The sequence below is a fragment of the Pelmatolapia mariae genome, linkage group LG18 (genome assembly GCF_036321145.2).
Source record: "Pelmatolapia mariae isolate MD_Pm_ZW linkage group LG18, Pm_UMD_F_2, whole genome shotgun sequence".
Taxonomy (NCBI): domain Eukaryota; kingdom Metazoa; phylum Chordata; class Actinopteri; order Cichliformes; family Cichlidae; genus Pelmatolapia; species Pelmatolapia mariae.
Window position 1 is genome coordinate 19888862 of NC_086243.1, and position 18394 is coordinate 19907255.

Consider the following 18394-nt stretch of genomic DNA (forward strand, 5'->3'; position numbering starts at 1 on the left):
GTGAAATTTGTATATAATATTGATAATAAACTGTATTCTGATACATTATTACATTATTGATGTTTTTGTCTTATTAGGATATGAAAAGACAGGTAGAATTATAGATTTATTATCTTATTCACAATTCACTGATGAACAATAGAGATCAGAAAGCATCCTCCAATCTCAGCTGAAGTTTACACTGGTATCTACAACATGCCTACATCACAAAGGAGTGAAGCGAGAATGACTGAATGATGTGTCACTGCCCACATTACAGTATCTAAAGCATGAAGACTATAAAGTCAAGTCCACTGAGTACACTTCGGCACAAGATAAATAAATGAAAATGGAATACACATTATACTTCCATGAGAGGTATTTGAAACAATGAAATACAACCTTAGCTCTACGATTATTGGCCCTATTGTACACTTGATTCCAAAACTCAATCTTTTTACATAATACAATCAGAACAAAACACCATATTACAGGGTATTAAAGTGGTCAAAGAGAATTTTCCAAGTGTTCTTGATTCACAAAAAAAAAAAAAGATCTTCATGCTCTGACATTGCCCGACCTCTGAGTGAAAAACTGGATTATACAACAGTAACATGGTATACTCTTTGATGGTTTGCAAATTAGGCTAACTTTCTGTTTTCACAAGCCTGGGAGAAATGCATTAAATTACAAAAGGATACAGATGGATGATAGATATTTAAATCTTCTGTGGCAGTAAGGTACGGTAACATGACTTTATAAAGGTTTCCCTCAGCCTGTCTTTTTCTATTTTCATCACTGCGGCATGCAGCCACCTGTAATTACTATTGTAGTCAATCCAGTCAAGCTTACGTCATAATTATAGCAGAATGAAAATGTTCCTCTTGACTGTCAAAAGCAGCTCGGAGCTGTCTGCTTCTCTTACATTTTATTTTCAATTTTTTTTTCTTAATTAAAGGAAAAAAAGCTGAAAATTTTTGAGCATGTAGTTTACAATTACAGTTTTTAGCAGAGGTAAAAGAAACAGGAGTTAGTCTCTGATAAATGCATTACTATTTTGAGTTATGAACTGCATATTAGATGTGCTACCGTAATATGCAGAATAGACAAATACTCTGGAAAAATGAACAATAAGATCACCCAGTGAATGTTCATCATAGAGCTCTATGGCAAACGGGAATTTGTTATATGACACTGAAATTATAAGTTAAATCATTTTTGGTTTTGGTCTTTTATATAATAATAGGAAAAAATGAAGCATGTTAAAAACGTTAAATACTTGCTAAAAGGGTAAACAGTCGGTGTGTAAAGTTGATTTCATTCTAGTGCTATTGGATCTTTTACCTTGTATCCAGTTTGTACTGTAAGCAGTAACTTGAACAGATCAGGCTTTAAGTTAAAGAGGTGGCTAACTAAGTGTGAAATGACCAAAAGAGCCATACAGGGGAGCTTACAGTTAAATAGTATTTACTTGAGAATATGTAGAAATTTGGCCAGATACTGCTTGGAAATTTTGTGACATTCAGAATCATTATATAAGCTAATGTTAGATCTTGAAACATAGTCTCCATGTTAAGGATCTAACAACAAATTTAATATTAAAGGCTTTGGTCGGTTGTTACTTTGTGTCTGGGTGTTTTGAATCTTTTACTGCTATTTACATGAAACTAAAGATTTTTTTAAAGGCAAGAAAAAAATAAAATATTACTGCAAAATTAAGACAATCTGGTCACTGTAAACGCGATGGTGGAGGATAATACAAATAAATTCTTCAGTATAACCTCTTCTCTGGCAGCTTATCATGTCTTTTCTCTTTGGTATAATAGATCATGTGAGCTACCCTGCCAATCATGCAGGCTAAGTATAGTAAATTACAAAGATATTCAACTGTTCTGTTTTGGCCTATATACATAACCAAATATTGCCAACATCCCATAAACCAATACATGAAAAAAAAAACCCATCAAAACAGCTTTATAACATATAACATATGCATACATAGGAACACTTTAAGCTCACAATTAGAATGTATCTCTGATTTTTGTAAACATCGTGACTCGTATATACATCATAGAAGCAGCACAACACTGGACTGACTACCTGTAAAAAATACTGTGTAGTAGTAACTTCAGTTTTTTTTTTCTCTATAGCATCACAAATATCACTCCTGGAATCCCACGGGGAATTTAAGACTCTTCGTTTCCTCCTTAAATTAATATTCCACTGGAATATTAATAAGACTGTTGCCTGCACCCTGTGCCTTCTAATAGGGCTTCATCTTTTGACAACTTTGAGAATATATCCAGTATATACAGTTTTCCTTTGAGTTACATGACGTTACTCAAAGAAAAAGGTTGTCTGCAAAGACATTCTTACTTTGGTGTTTTTAGTTTGGCCGTGGGAGTATTAACATTTTATGTGGACAAAAAACTAAAAACTAGTACATTCATTTTAACCATTCAAAATCTGTGGAGTTAGAGGGCTGAATACTGGGTGGGAGGGGACAGAAGAGAAACACAAAATAAAATTTTATGACACACATGGATCCTCTGGAGCAAAAAGCTGACTATGCTAAAACACCACTTGAACAGTATAAAAATAGGTGTGCAACAACAGAGGACTTCAATTACCTGAGTAACTTCCCTTTTACGCTGAAGTGGATTTAATCCAATGCAGAACAAATGAGATTCCACACCAGGAAACATGAACACATGTCTCAACAAGTAGGATTAATAGTTTTAAAGCCACACGTAATCTTCATTCAAAACTTCCTGATTAAATTACCCACATTTGTGCCTCTGAGAGCGCTCAGTACCCACCTGGCTTTACTTTGGTGATTAAGGGTATTCTTGGCCATTGTAGTAACTACAAAACCCCAGTTTTTACTTATGCACAAAAAAAAAAATGACCACAAGACGATTGCTTCCAGAGGAAACATAAATGAAAGATAACAACAGTTATGGCAGTGAATAAGAAATAAAGAATGGCAGTCCTCTTCTCAACATTTTACACATTCAGTGTGGCAGGCGGTTGGTGAAAGAGTTATTTGCTGCAACAACGACAGTCATCACCCATCAAATAAGCCCGCAAAAGCGATACGGCCTTTCTGCCTCGAGCCTCATCGCTTGGCAATGTTCCGGCTCAATTCACAGGAGAAAAAAACTGGCAGTGTCGATGCATGCAGCCATCCCCTTCGGACCATCCTGAGACTGTTTCGTGATGATTTTCTTTCCTCGATTTTCACCGACAAAGACAGCGTCCTGCAGGTCACATGACTGTCTCCCTCTCCTCCTCAACCACGGGCGAGGGTTTTTCGTCCTCACAAGGCCGCGTATGCGCAGAATGCTCTTCGGCTGGAATGTGGAGCTCCTGTCCCGATGACGGTACAGAGTTCTCTGACACTGAGCCATTTTTCACATACCCAGGGAGGTTCCTGTGCCCATTCACAGGCGCCGGTCCCAGCCTTGTGGTGAGGTGGAGGCCCAGCGGTCCTCTGGCAGTGACATTGGTAACACTGGTGTGTGATACCATAGGTCCATAGCTGTAAGTGTTACTGCCGCTTCGAGCTTTTCTTTTGAAGTCCAGGGCCAGAGTTCTCCTGCTCCAGGACTTTTTTATCTCAGCTTGCACCTTAGAAGAGAAAATACTTTTTTTTTGATGCATAAAAGCAGAAGAGTCAAAAATGTGTAAAAGGCAAGATTTCTGAGTTCTTACCTCTCCATTGCAAAAGCAGTATATAATTGCCACTAGGAATCCCTGCAATATAGTAAACAGTGATTTTTACTCCCATTATCCGTGAGTGAAATATCTTTGCAATGCACTTTAATTTGACATTTTAGCTGTAAAATTTGGCATTTTGTTTGATATTTTCAGTCATCAGCTACTCCTGTTGTTCTTTTAACTCAAGAACTAAACAATAAGCAACAACTGGACATTCGCTAACTGTTTTTTGGTGATAAGGATAACCCTTAGGGCATTTCAAATCCTGAAAAATCAAGCCTATTAGATTTTTTGAGCACGTCATTATTTATGTCAGAATAAAATGAGATTTTCATCACAGCATTTTTACCTGGAAGGAGTTAGACAGCATCTCATAATGCATTTGGATCAACCATGGAATCCCATGCACCTCTGTATATGGCATGGCAATGAATATGATGTAGTGGACGCCAAACAGAGGCATCAGCACCAGCGTGGACTTCAACAGTTTTCTGTAACAGAAACATTTCACAATCGTAACACAATACTTTATAAACATCTCATTTTGATAGATCAACAATAAAGTTGAGTTGGTGGATTGAAGGTTAAAGTAATTTGTTAGCAAAAAAAAAAAAACACAAATCAAGCTTAATTTCCAGCTTTTTACATGCAAGGGTTTGATGATTTTTCTCTATTTGAAATCATTTGAAATTGAATGCTGAACAGTGCGGAACAGTTGGAATGTAATTTGAAGATGACCTTGTAGTCTGTGTTGAGAATTTCCCACGTTTTAATCTCCCTGTGTTTGTGTGGGTTTTCTCCTACATTTGTAAGACTTAGGCTATGTGGTGAAATTCACTGCAGATAAAAGTGTGTGGTTTAGGGTTAGGTGTGTTTGTACGTGCACTGTGATAGACTAGAAACCTGTCGAGTATGTTCCCAGGATTTATTTTACTTTGGCAGTTGGGATAGACTGTCACCCTGAGAAGCATAAGTGATTACAAAAATGCATTATATGGACAAAGGTGCTGGGTCACCTCCACATTAGGCGTACAGGAGCTGCTCTCCCATGAAGTTCTGGGCGCACAATTTTTGTGCTGATGTTAATGCCAGAGGAGGTTCTGAGCTCTGCAGTTACTGAGTCAGCAGAGCTTTGGTGACTTTTATGCACTAAACCCCACAGCACTTAGCAACCCTGCTCTGTAACTTTACTGTGGTTGCTGTGGTTCCTCAGCTCTTCCACTTTGCAGTAATATCACTTGCAGCTAATCGCAAATATCTAGGAGGGAAGAAATGTCACAAACTGACTTGTTGCAATGGTGACATACTATTACAGTACCGACCCATTAATTCACAAATGCCTATAAAGGCAGACTGCATGGCTAGATGTTTGATTTTACAAAGAGATGTGGCCCAAGACTTTTGTCCATATAGTGTGCATCTCATGATGTAGCTAAATGTTACCTTTGCTGGTTGCAGCATTAAATTTCAAATGAATCGTAACATGACTCAGAAAAGAAAATATTTAAAAAAAGAAATAATAATTTTGCAGTTCGCTAGTACGCAGCACCTGTACTGTTGTCTGGTGTCACACCTTCTAGCATTTGTTTCTCGCAGTTTAGTTGCCAGGACTCGGACGATGTTCAGAAATAACAGAAAATTAATCTGAAGAAGAAATAGAAACATAATGTTAGAATTAGACGTAATTGGAATCACTAAACGGTGTCTTATCCATCAGCTGTGATGCCACAGGTGCAGCGAAACACTGTCATTTCGCACACGGTAGGGGAAAGTTGAAATCAGCACGTACTCACCACTACAGCAACCACGATGGGCATTTGATATATCCATTTAAAATTGCCTGCGCTTAGGTTCCAACACCTATGATAGACAAATAATAACAAGGCATCGATAAACAAGTGATATGAAAAACCCCTTTTGGGGGGGTGTTATTGTTTTCTGCCATCATGTCGGATATACAGAAAGGGCACAAATACAACATCAGGTCATGTTTTATGGCTTTCAAAGAACTTTAACATTTGCAAAGCTTTGAAATAACAAAATCTGCTCTTTTTATTTGGAATTAAAAGTTCACTTGACCCCGGGTGTCATTTCAAAGATTTATAGACAATGCACAATGACAGCATTTGATTTAGGTTAAGTATGGTATTAACCATAGGCTGCTTTTATTGATAGATTTTAAGCCATATGGATATTATTATGTTTACTCAATTTCCCAAATATATTGCAAAGGTACATGCTGTGGTTATCATCATGTATGGTAGATTTTTTTTTTGCTAAAAAAAAACAAAAAAACAACCCAGACAGGAGGCAGAAATGTTCTGCTGCTCTCCCACCGACAGAGAAGAGAATTATGTGGTTTAGTTGCACTCTACAGATGCTGGATACTAGCTTAGTCGCAAGCTCCCAGCTGCAGAAACTTCATGTTTTACTGTGGTACAGGACCAATGTGTACGCTGCAGATAATGGTAGTTGGAGTTGGTTGAGATCCTGCCTGTCTGGTTTAGGAGTTTTGGCAGTTTTGACCCAGGTGAAGTTGCCCATTTGCAAATCGAATTTGAATACACTGATTTTTAGCCACTTTAAGCTTTATTGGACACACTAATACCAAATATGTGTGGTTAATTCATACACAACTGTACACACACACTTAATGGGAAAGTAGTGAAACTAAATTGCTTCTATGGATCACTCACTCTGTGTCTGCAAACATGGCTCTCACAGTTGCCCAAATGGTTACAAACACAGCTGGTACACCTGCAAAATAAAATAAAAAATGTCTGACTTGGTATCTTAAAAAATTTATCAAAAAGACAAAAAATAATTTGCTCATGTGAGGAGAATCCGGGTAGCACAGCATCCACATTGTATGCGCTGTGCTTATGACATTTATACGCACAGTGTGTACAATGCAGGAACTGTAAAGCCCATATTCAAAATCTTTTCCTTTTTTTTTAACCAGATGAATCACTCTCCATTGTCCTTTCTTATTTATGAGAATTTCATCAGCAGATATGGAAGTACCTCAAAGTGTTCCAACTTATTTGCATGCTAATTAGACCATCAAAAATTAAATTCCTTTGATAAGAGCTGCGTTGCAGGTCATTGGATCTACTGAACATGCAAGTACAATGTAAATTAAGCAAGCAAACTCACCCCATCCAATCACAGTAAATCCCCACAGGCACTTTCGATTGGAGAAGAAGGTCATAAAAATGAGACTGTGGAGGTAGAGACCCTCCACGAGAATCCAGTAGTAATTAGTTGCCAGGAAGTACATAAACAAGGTCACGACCACCTTACAGGTAATCTATAGAGAGAAGAATAAAAAAAGCAACAGATTTAAAGTTTAAACACATACCTTATAACTTTAACATACACCTATGGTACTCTGATTTCAGCTACAGGTGATAAACTAGAAGGGTACTTTCAATAGGTTTTTATGATGACACTGACATGGATTGTGGACCTCTACAGTTTTCTCATGTCAGCGCTGGTTTCCTATGTGCCACAGAACTGAATTTCAAATACTGCTTGGTTTAAAGACCACTGGAAGGTTTGGGTCCAAAATACATTTCACGCCTGCTGACACATTATGGACCATTCACACCTCTCAAGTTGTCTGGGTACGGTTTTATTCGCTATCCCCCAGGGTCAGGACTAAGCATGGAGAGGAAGAATTTGGTTTTTATGCATCACACAGCTGAGCAGAAAAACACTTTGCACATGTATTTCATGAGACAGGTGAATATGAGCGGGGGAAACTGATCTGACATTGCAAACAAAGTCCTGCACACTGTCTAAATTGCATTGAGAAAGTTGAGAAATGAATATATTTTTGCAATACTGTGCATCAGCGCTGAAATGAGCTCCCAAAAAAATCCAGATAAAATGAAAAAAACTCAGCAGGACTGCTCCACTGAAGGCTTGCACATTTCTGTTTGCTACAACCTTTTAATAAATGAAATTATTTTACACATTAAGTGATTTACCCATTTTTTAAATATATTTTATTTTTTTATTGTCTCCCATTTAATATTGCTCTAATTTATATATGTGTCTGCAGCCACAACTTTTGTCTTCATGCATTTTTATTTCATGCACATTTGACTGATGTCACGGCGAGTGAGAAGAGCCGTGTGGAAAAATAAAGGAGGATCCAAATGCAGGCACTCGCTGATAAGTGAAGGTGGTTTATTGAAAAATAAACCACCTTCACACAGCTGGAAGTAATTGACAAGATGAGACAAAGGAGGCAATCTGAATACACTCACATAAGACACGAACTTTCACAATAAAACAGGAAACAAGAAATCACTACACAAAGACACAGAACTAAACCTACACAAAACATGAGAACAAAACTCTAAACCAGAATCACCGAAACATAGATTAATAATAATAATAATGATCAACAAAGCACCAGAGAATCAAAACGATCCATCATTCAAAAATAAACCAAAACATAAGAACTCAAAATGACCCAGAACCATACTCGAAACGACCCAGAACCATAACAACTGACCTCTTGTTGAATGGTGCAAAACAACATGGCTTATGTTACTCATGTTCAGATTATTCACCACAGGACAGCGGGCATGATTATTTTTCAGGCAGGATTCATTCCTGCTGCTTTTCGCCACACCGCTAATTGTTGAGCAACTTTAGAGGCACGAATGAGGTTAAAATCTTGTTAGCTGACCTCCAGCTAGTATAAACATGAATGATATATTGGCAATTTACAACTCTGATAGATGTCAGAAAAATGAAGACTCTCTCACCTGGCATTTCATTAGGTATACCTGTTCAACTGCTATTATTGCAAATCAGTCAATCACATGACTGCAACTCAATGCATTTAGGCATGGAGATATAGTAAAGATGACCTGCTGAAGGTCAAACTGAGCATCAGAATGGGGAAGAAAGGTGATTTAAGCGACTTTGAATGTGGCATGGTTTTTGGTGGCAGACAGGCTGGTCTGAGTAGTTCAGAAACTGTTGATCTACTGGGGTTGTCCGACAAAACCGTCCCTCGGGCTTATGGAGAACGGTCCGAAAAAGAAAAAAAATCCAGTGAGCAGCAGTTCTCTGAGTGGAAATGCCTTGTTGATGCCTGAGGTAAGAGGAGAGAGGCCAGACTACTTTGAAGTGATCGGAAGGCAACAGTAACTCAAATAAGCACTTGTTATAACCAAGGTATGCAGACGAGCATCTCTGAACGCACACCGTGTTAAGCCTCGAAGCAAACGGGCTACAGTACTCTAGCCCACATTGATCTCTAATCACATTTTCTTGTCTGTAATTACTGCAGATTGGTTAGCGCACAAAGTGCTCACAGATCCTTGTGATGAAGGATGGTTCTGAACAAAATAAAGACTTTTACTGGGAATCATGGGACCTCTTTCTTTTTCTCTAAGTCGGTCACAGCAGTTTGAGAGGAATCTTCGTAGATCTTCTGACTAGCTAAGTGAGAAATTTAGCCAGACAATGTGACAACTATTTACTCATAGCAGAACAGCTGAGATAAACAAGGTAACTTTATGAGATTTCCCCATCTTCAGGTGTTCCTTTTCTTTAGGACTGTTAGAGTAATTGGACATATTTTGACAGCTGGGTCATATGTTGTGAAAGCATGGGCAAATGTAATGTAGTTCAAATCTTGAATAACACATAAAAGTTTCTCATTATCATTAGATGTACCTCAGGAACATCTAAATTTGCAGCGCTACTGTCATTGCACCCACCCAGTGGGAAAATACTGCTCTGAACTACATCTGTAACCGAGTTACAATGCCATTTTGTTACTGTGGAAACAACACATTTTGCTTGTGGATCACTGTGTGAGTTTAGGCTCGTTACTGTATATGCTGGTTTTTTAGCCAGACTCTTTTTCTGATAAAAATAACATGTCTTTTTTTTTTACGGGTGGGGGGATGAGAAAATTTCTGAAAAAACAAAAAAACTGGGGTGAGCAGTTACAGAAATATGACTCCTTCCCAGACATAACCCAAAATAATTGTGTTAAACAGTTCTGAGTACTAACAATCCATTGTACGCATTTGAGCATTAATGTATTGCTGTTAAATTTTGTTGGTCCCCAGAGGGCGTGGATCAATTTCCCCCCACCACCAGCAAGTATACGTTTTCACTTATTAAGAAAGCTTCAAGTCCCAAGCATCGTGGCCATCTGCCGTTCCCATTATAGGGTTGAGATTCTTGATTACAAAATTTAGCAATTATTAGATTATTAGATGGGTATCAGTGGAATTACAGACAAAAAGAGGTTAGCTTCTACCACGACTGGCTTTGGTAATCTTTTGATTTTTTTTTATCTAGTACCTTCATAAGTTTCCATGTGATCAGTAATTGTCTATTTATTTATTTGTTTGATTATTTTTATAATTTCTAAATATTTAAATAAAATTGAATTGAATAGAACTGAGTTTGTTTATTTTTAACAGGGACAGTGTACATTAATAAACATTGCTGTAATTGTACAAGAGTTAGCAACAGGTTAATATTCATCACCTGCAAACTAACAGCATTTCTGTTAACCTCTGCTGTGTTATGTTTGTACTGTAAATGAACCAAAACATCATCATGCTAGCGAGTTAAGACCAGATGATAAGTCTGGTAAATACGCTGCATGTTAAATAGCATGCAGATTAAAAGCATGCAGACAGCACATACAGAGTCCACTGTGGAGTTTTTTCACAGCATCTGTGCTTCATAGTTACAGTGTTATATGGTCGACCAATGGATTATTATTGCAGTTTTCTGAAATGCATCTGTTTTATTAAAACATTCAATTAAATAATAATTTAATTAAATGTTTTACTTTTTATCTATATATATTTCTACCACAAATAAAGAGAATGGATGTAGTTCACTGGCTTTGAGCTTAACTCAGTTCTTACGCATGTCTAATTATCAGTCCCAAGCGCACTAATCCACAAATGTTGTTCCTGTGTTATTCGCAGCCTCTTATTTTCTGTGTCCATCCCAGTGTCTTAATCCATTATCTGTATTTGTGTGGAACAAAGCTTTTGAACCCACTGTTTCAAAGTTCTGAGTGAAAATGTTTTATTTCATGCACAGAATAAAGTTTTGAAACTAAGTGAGTTATCACCATGCAACATACGGGAAACACATTTTATATGTGAATGATTGGTGTCTCTCATGCCAATTGTATTAATCTTTAAAAGCAATGTGACATAAATGTATCAATAGACTACCAACAAAATTAACCACAAACACTAAAGTTGGGACTCAAAGCACAGAGTACTGCACATAACTCAAAGGACGAGCAAGTGTTGTGTCTACAATTAACTTGCACTTAGCAAAGAACCAATTTTAAACAGTATCATTAAACACTTTTCTACTAGCAGCCTGTTGCAAAAACCCATAATTTCTTTCCATTTCTTTAGTTGAATTTACAAACAAAAAGTACACATAACACAGTGTGACAGGTATTTTTGAACCAACATGTGATTCCCAAAGCTGAAAACTTGACATATTTCAACTGGTTTGCAGTGTGTCAAAAATTCTGCAGCAATATCTTCACAGAGAACAGAACAAGCATCCAAATAGGAATTTTGGAATCTCTTTAAGAAGCCTCAGGGACTATTCATGAAGACTACTTAAAGAAAACACAAGAAAGTTTGAGTAAGAGAGCTCAGACTGAGTTGAGCTTCCATACATCCTTAATAAAGTGCAATAAATTGCTGCACCTAATTCCCATTTTGCTATAAAGAAGAAGGCTTTGGAACAGCATTATATACACATATTCAGCCTGTGATTTCTGCAGGAGCGTCAGACCTTTTGTGATTGGACTGGTCTGTGGTTCAGACCTTACATTTTCTTTTTCTTAATTAAGAAAATAAGTCGTTCAAAAAGATTATTTGCTCCATACATAAAATGATGAATTATGCCAGAGTACACACACCTAAGTTCCCTCATTGTGTCACACACAATATTTCACCTACTAAGCAGTTTGAATACAGTATAAGTTACTTTGCAGAGATACAGAGGATGAAAGATATCCCTAAATATATAGTGTAAATTGTTTGTGTATTAAAGCATCCGTGAAAAGTACACAGTCTTTACAACTTTTTTCAGACTTGACTCTGTTCGGGAAAGCCAAGTCCTGGCCTAGTAAAACCTTGGCACGGTGACAAACAGTACAGTTTATTTGCTGCAGTACTGGAAAAGCAACTGAGACTCCTGCAAAACTTACCTAACACTTCCCGTGCGGAAACAACTCTTCACACCAAGCAACACTAATCAAATTATGTGTACACGTAAAGCAAACAAATCCCGACATTATATTTTTTGTGAATACTGCACGTTCACTGACTACGACAATGACTTTATCTGCTGCTTCTGTTTCTATTTGGTTTACTTACAAAATGCGTTTTGTCGGTTTGTGAGGCTTCAGAAATAGACTTGATGTCTTCCACACTGACTCCTTCCATGTCTAATGTCGATCCGGAGTAGAGAACAACGTCTTTTACAAAAATGCTTATAGCTCTTAGCATGTAGGACACAAAGAGGTGCATGTGGATGTAGTTCCTGGTACAGTGTAACCGTCTAAAAAAGAGAGAGAGAGAGAAAAAGAGTGGTATGGTCAAATATCAGATATGTGAGAAATGTTTCCTATTTTTACTTTTTTTTTAGACAGTTGGTACACCTCAATGCTAAGTTTGTGTCCGACTTTTCACACGCACACAAACAATACGCATCCTAATTAGAGCCAGCTGAATTCCACGCTGACTACAACACATTCTCGAGAATTAGGAGCTTGAACACACACAAATATTAAATCGTTACACTCAAAGTGAGCAGTAAAAACGAAATTGCAAGCATGTGTTGAAAAGGATCCAAATTTGCTTCCACGAAAGCACAAGTTTATCAGTCAAAAATTCTTCATTCTTAACATTTGTAGAAATGTTAACATTTGCAACTGTGAAGTGATTCTGGCACTGTGCCCCAAAGGGAGCTGCAGGATCAATAGCCATAAAGGTTACATTATTGCAGTCAAGACAAAACATCAATGATAAAATTTCTTGAATATTTACTAGTGCAAAAAAAATAAATAAATCTAAAAGGCATGACAGTTTAAAGTCTAAATTTGTCAAAATTTACTTGACGCTGACATTAGACCAGTGTAATTTCTACCCACTGTTTCTTTCTCTAAAGACTCTTTAATGAGCTGAATTCTTTGACAAGCAACCCTCAGAGAGCTATTGATTGAGAAAAACTAATCTAGCGTACATTTCCCCAGTGAAAAATTCTGAACACAAGTGGTAATGCAAAATATCCCCTCTTCTCTCTCCCTGGAAAACATTTATGAGCTCTCCTGTCTAAAAGCTGATGTGTTAAAGAGGAGACATGGCTGGAGCACTCTGAGCACAGAGCCAGAATGTCAGATGGGCCCCTGGGACAACTTATTAAACTCATTTTGCCCGTAGATTTCCTGGTGCCAGTTGGGAGCATTCCTAAAAACCTTCTGACTGCCTGCCTGTACAGTAAGTCACGCCGGTTGGAGCATTGGTAAACAGTTCCTTCCCATTGATTAGTGATAGTCCCTGTGCTCAACTAAATAAGCAAATAATAACAAATCTGCCCTGTGTTAATCAAAATGATTAAAAAAAACAGACATTTTCAGACTGAATTCAACCTTGTTTTAAGGTTTTTTTCCTTTTTCATTTAAGAAAGTAGCCCTAAGGTAAGGCTGATACCTCTTATGTTTGTACAGTAGGAGGAGCAAGCTTTTCAAACACAGCACTTTGCTCTGAATTCACATCACTTCACTCCCTTGTTTAGATGTTTACATGTGGAAAAAGGTAGATGTTGATTAGGAAATGTAATCTTTGTAAGCTGGGAGGAATAATAAAAAATCAAAAATCAGCATACACACTTTGGTTGTGTGTCAGCGAAATCTGAAATCAGCATGAAAATAACAAAGAACCTAAATGTCAGGCAATGAGGCATGCATTACAGCACGCCTGAAGGCAGGCTCCTCCTCAAAGGCAGTCATATCATAGTCTGTTAAAAGTCAAAGTAAAAGTCAAAGGTAATGCTTGATACAGATTGTGTGCTCCGTGCCGTCGCTGTGACACAACACATATATTGCGATGCACGATTATCCGGTGGAGTCGGGGTGGGGGTGGTGGGGGATTCACAGCATGCCATCATGCTGTGAATCATTTGGACTCCCTGTTTTGATCTCTTCTCCAATTGCTCTAACCTTAATTTCTGACCCCGTATCAAACGCCCTCTCTTTTGGGAACATTTGTAGTTGAAAGTACTGATTGAAAAAGTCCAGCAGCAGCATCGACTCACCGAAAATATCCCAAAATGACGACAGCCACCATGAGCGACCCCAAAGAGACCGAGTACCCAACCGTGTAAATGAGATACAGACGGTGAAAGACGTCCTGTTGGAAAAGGATAATTTGTTAGAATATCAACAGACACATTATCCCCTCCTAATTGCATTGTTTGATCCACGGTATGTTTTAGTCAGACATGCTAATTCTGTTTGTTGGAAAAATTTGTTTAAGGATGTCTCCAAATAACCTGGTTTGTCACTGGAAAGCATTAGTACACTGGGCAGTAGTTTAATCCTCCAGCAGAAGCCTGGCTGCAAGAAAACCAAACCCTCTGCACGTCATGAGTTAATAAGTGCCAGGACCTCCTTGTGATGTAAGTTGATACTACACTGCTGTTATCATTTAGCATCAGGATCTTGTGCCAGAAAAAAACGTGCGTCTGCAGTATTGCTGTTTGCTATAGTTCATGCGCACATATTTATCATTATCTACTGCAACTGCTCCTCTGTTGGAACATCGATCTGAACATTCGACGTCATACAGATGACAGCGGTATCGTATCGTTTCAGGCCAGAAAAGGGTGACGATCAAAGCATGACAGCTTTCACGGCTTTCTCACAGCCTTTGAATGTTTTCATTTATCAATATTTTTAACAAGTTTTCCATCCTTCTTACAAGAGCTATTTACCGCCAGCACTGACATCTAACACCCCGAGCGATGATAGAGGAACTCTACACAGGCACCTGCGATCAAGGTCACATCTAGCTGTCAGTCACACTGGGTTGTAGTACAAAGGCTGCTGTTCTTCTTCTTTTAACTGTTTCCACACGATGCTTTGCAGTGCAATGGTGCTGTTGGTGCTCATGGTATTACAGATTATGCAACACATAATCTTCTTTATTAAAGTTAAAGATGTCCATTTTGTAAGACGTGTACGCCCGCTTAAAAATGTGCAACTGTGTCAGGATACACAGCAAAGAAACACTATCAGCTGACAGGTCTGCTATGAAACAATGAAACAAATACAACAACTATAAAGACCTCATTATGATAATTAATTATAACGTCAGGTAAATGACAACAAAGCTCTAACATTAAAACATTAGCTGAGCTAAATATACAACACACTCCACCCTGGGCCTAAGTATGCCAATTTTTATGGTTTGGCTTTAGAGAAGAAAAATAATAATTCTACAGCATAAAATGGTCATAAGCAATTACCTTTCACTGTAAATCAAATCAATGAAATAGATTGCACTATAGTATGAGGTGGTGCAACTTCATTAACCCTTTCCAAACCATCCTAAAAAGTTTGTTAAAATCTTCTCAACTCTGCACTCACTGAGTTTTATATTATAGATTTCATGCATACACTTGGAAATAGCATATTATATATTAATTTATATGTGTGTGTTGTCTGCCTTTTAATGAATAATTCTGTGCTTTGCTGCTACGCTGTACTATTCTGTTGTCAAATGTTCTGACCTTTTAAGGGGACTACAAATGCAAAATAACACCACGGTGACATTGTCGTCAGCCTGTTAAAGTAATTAAAAATACTGCACTTCTAACTGGTGTGCCTCAAGCACTGGAAAACAGTCCCTTCTTCCATGGATAACACACCCTACGATCCAGGTGGGGTTTCCTATAGAAATAAGCTTTTAGACATAACTGGCCCACACAGGTCTGGCCCGCCCTGACATATATCCTATCAAACACCTCGAAGAGACCTGCGATAAGCTGGACCCCTGACTAGCATCCAGGTCTCGTCACCTATCAGTGATGCTGTCGAGATTATATCAAAGATTTGCAGCAAAGTCTTCCCAAAATGGTCGAGGCTGTTACAAAAGCATAAAAATGTTTGCTAATGCTCCACACTAATGGTTTTCAAAGAAGATGAAAATCTAATCGGTTCTTCCTTAATTCAAGAGAACACTTGTGCAAGATTTGACGATACGGCATTCACAAGAAAGGATGCATAAAAATCATTAAAATTGATGAATGAAGCTGCATGACTCAAATGTGCAACTGCGGGTCTTATTATTGTTAAGTAACTCAGCTGAGCCATGTCTGGTGAATTCTTAGTGGTCTTAGATTTGCGAGGGAATGACTCAGTTCAAGACTAATCTGGCACTGTTTTCACTTTGTATTATAACATAAATTTAGCCAGTTACAGCCATTTTATCACAAAGCGACCACATGACTATCCTTTCATTATCCCCTCATCATCTTCTCAACATTTCAGTAAATACGATCAGACTTTATTTGCATTGCACATTACTAAGAAGGCATGCTGTTAATTTGTTACGCATTTCAAAGGAAGTATAATTGCAGGGTACATTTTTTTCTTAAATGCCTTAAGTGAGACAATTTGCTATGGTGCTGCTGTTAATTATTTTGGTGGGAGACAGTGTCAGTATGTAAATGGAAATCAGATGGCTCTTACCATTTGATAGCTTGAGTTATATTCAGGGAGGTGTTTTGAACATTCAGTATAATCGGCCCATGTTCTGTTGGCTCCTGCCACCTTCCATATCCCATTGCTTTCACACCGACGGTGTGCTAATCCTAGAAATCAACAAAAGAAGTCTATTTTTAATTACAGATTTAAAGCTGCATAATTAAATAAATTGCCAAAGCAGGTTCAGAGAGAGCTCCAGTTATGATTTGCAATGAGTTTGCAGAGCACAGCCTAACTCATTTTAAAATTCAGGGATTTAACTGCTTACTGTATCCAGGGCCAAGCTTACCTTTATGGTTGAAGTCAAAGATATACTCTGGACAGGGAGTGGATACAGTTTTTTCAGGAGGCCCTTCAGGCCAACAAACAATGCCATCCCAATCTGGTGAGCAGAAACCATCTGCAGAGAAAAGAAAAGAGTTGACTTAAAACCAAATCCTGTCATGACTATAGCACTGCAGTAATGGTCAGTAGGCATTTCCAGGATCTGCTTGTTTTCAGGGTTTTTGTTTGAATTTTAAAAAGCAGACACACGAAACATAAACAGCACTGGAATGGCACTGCAAAAGCAGCCTTGTAATTTCATGTGTGGCATAACTGACCCCCCCCCCCCCCCCCTTTTATTCATTTTTGTTCTACTTGTGGGAAACATGGGTCACCAAAAGAAAACACATGCCTGTCCACTTCCCATCTATTGTCACATAATTAAGACTTGCAACCATGGAATTTCCCGCATGCTGACAACAAGTTGTCCATTGAATCTGGTGTGTTCATTAAGGCTTGTTTGTTAGCTGCTGGATATTTCCATAACCGCTCCGTTGTTGATAACACGACAACTATTATAATGTTGTATGGAATTGGTTTTAGCATGGATCTTATTTAAAGACTTCCTGCAACACTAGCTGCATTGTGATGCCCTAACTGGCAAATTATGGTTAAATAACGGCACTATATTATATAATTCACTTTCAATATGTATCATATGTTTTGAGTCTTTTTTTAAGATGGATCAAATTCAATTAATTAACAACATCCAATTTGATTATTCATTTACGTAGAGAGTTATGTCTTGCTAGGGTGAATGAAATTTTAGAGAATGGGAAAAAATGCTGATAAGATGTAAAACAAATGTCTTATTTGGCCAATCATTATTCCCAATGCAACAACGTTATGTATATTTGAATTAATTTTTTGAAAATGTAAAATATTTATTTTAAAATATTTAATAATTTTAATTTTAAAAAAATGGTTGAAAAAATTCTTGGATTTACAGTCCTCGGCATGTTTTAGACCACCACCGAATCTAAGGTTTGTGCCACACCTGCCTTAAATTAACAGTATTTATGATTACAAAAATATTTTTTATGTTCTGCAACAGCTAATCCAACAGTACACCCATGCTCTTTAATCAAAATCCCATTTTTAATGCTAAAGTATAGTTATTCTTGCTATACATGAATTTTCAGCTTCACTGTTTTTCAAAACAACCATAATAAAATAGTAAAAAAAACTATTGTTTCAGTGATTGAATGTCATGCTTGATTAATTTATGGTTCTCAGAATTCTCAGTTTTTTCCTGTTCAAATTTAGGTAAAAACATGAATTCAGTCATTTTTAGTTTTTAGGGGTTTCTTTTTTCTTTTCTTTTTTTGCTTGTTTTTATTCTAATAAATGTGTTAGGAACTACAATTTTGTATCAGTCTGGACTTAGGGGACCATAGTGGTTTGGGTCATTTCACTTTAATAATAATAATAACTTATATAGTGAAGAATTGACTAATAATAATAACAATAATAATAATAATAATAATAATATCATAATAATATAATTTATATTAGGGCTGCCACAAACGATTATTTTGATAGTCGACTAGTCACCGATTATTTTTGCGATTAGTC

At 37.4% G+C, this 18394-nt stretch overlaps 1 protein-coding gene across 1 annotated transcript in view; it reads right to left on the reverse strand.

Moving 5' to 3' along the window:
- Positions 1-112: 112 nt before the first annotated feature.
- The window catches only part of pth1r (parathyroid hormone 1 receptor), a 54243-nt gene continuing 35961 nt past the window's right edge, over positions 113-18394 (reverse strand). Inside the window, exons 3-13 of the mRNA XM_063462522.1 lie at positions 16785-16895; positions 16481-16602; positions 14044-14138; positions 12105-12288; positions 6856-7009; positions 6396-6456; positions 5493-5559; positions 5249-5343; positions 4049-4190; positions 3694-3735; positions 113-3609 (exon numbers count right to left, since the gene is read on the reverse strand). Coding sequence (XP_063318592.1) covers positions 3247-3609; positions 3694-3735; positions 4049-4190; positions 5249-5343; positions 5493-5559; positions 6396-6456; positions 6856-7009; positions 12105-12288; positions 14044-14138; positions 16481-16602; positions 16785-16895 — 1436 coding nt within the window. The 3' untranslated portion in view covers positions 113-3246. The remainder of the gene's footprint in view (positions 3610-3693; positions 3736-4048; positions 4191-5248; positions 5344-5492; positions 5560-6395; positions 6457-6855; positions 7010-12104; positions 12289-14043; positions 14139-16480; positions 16603-16784; positions 16896-18394) is intronic.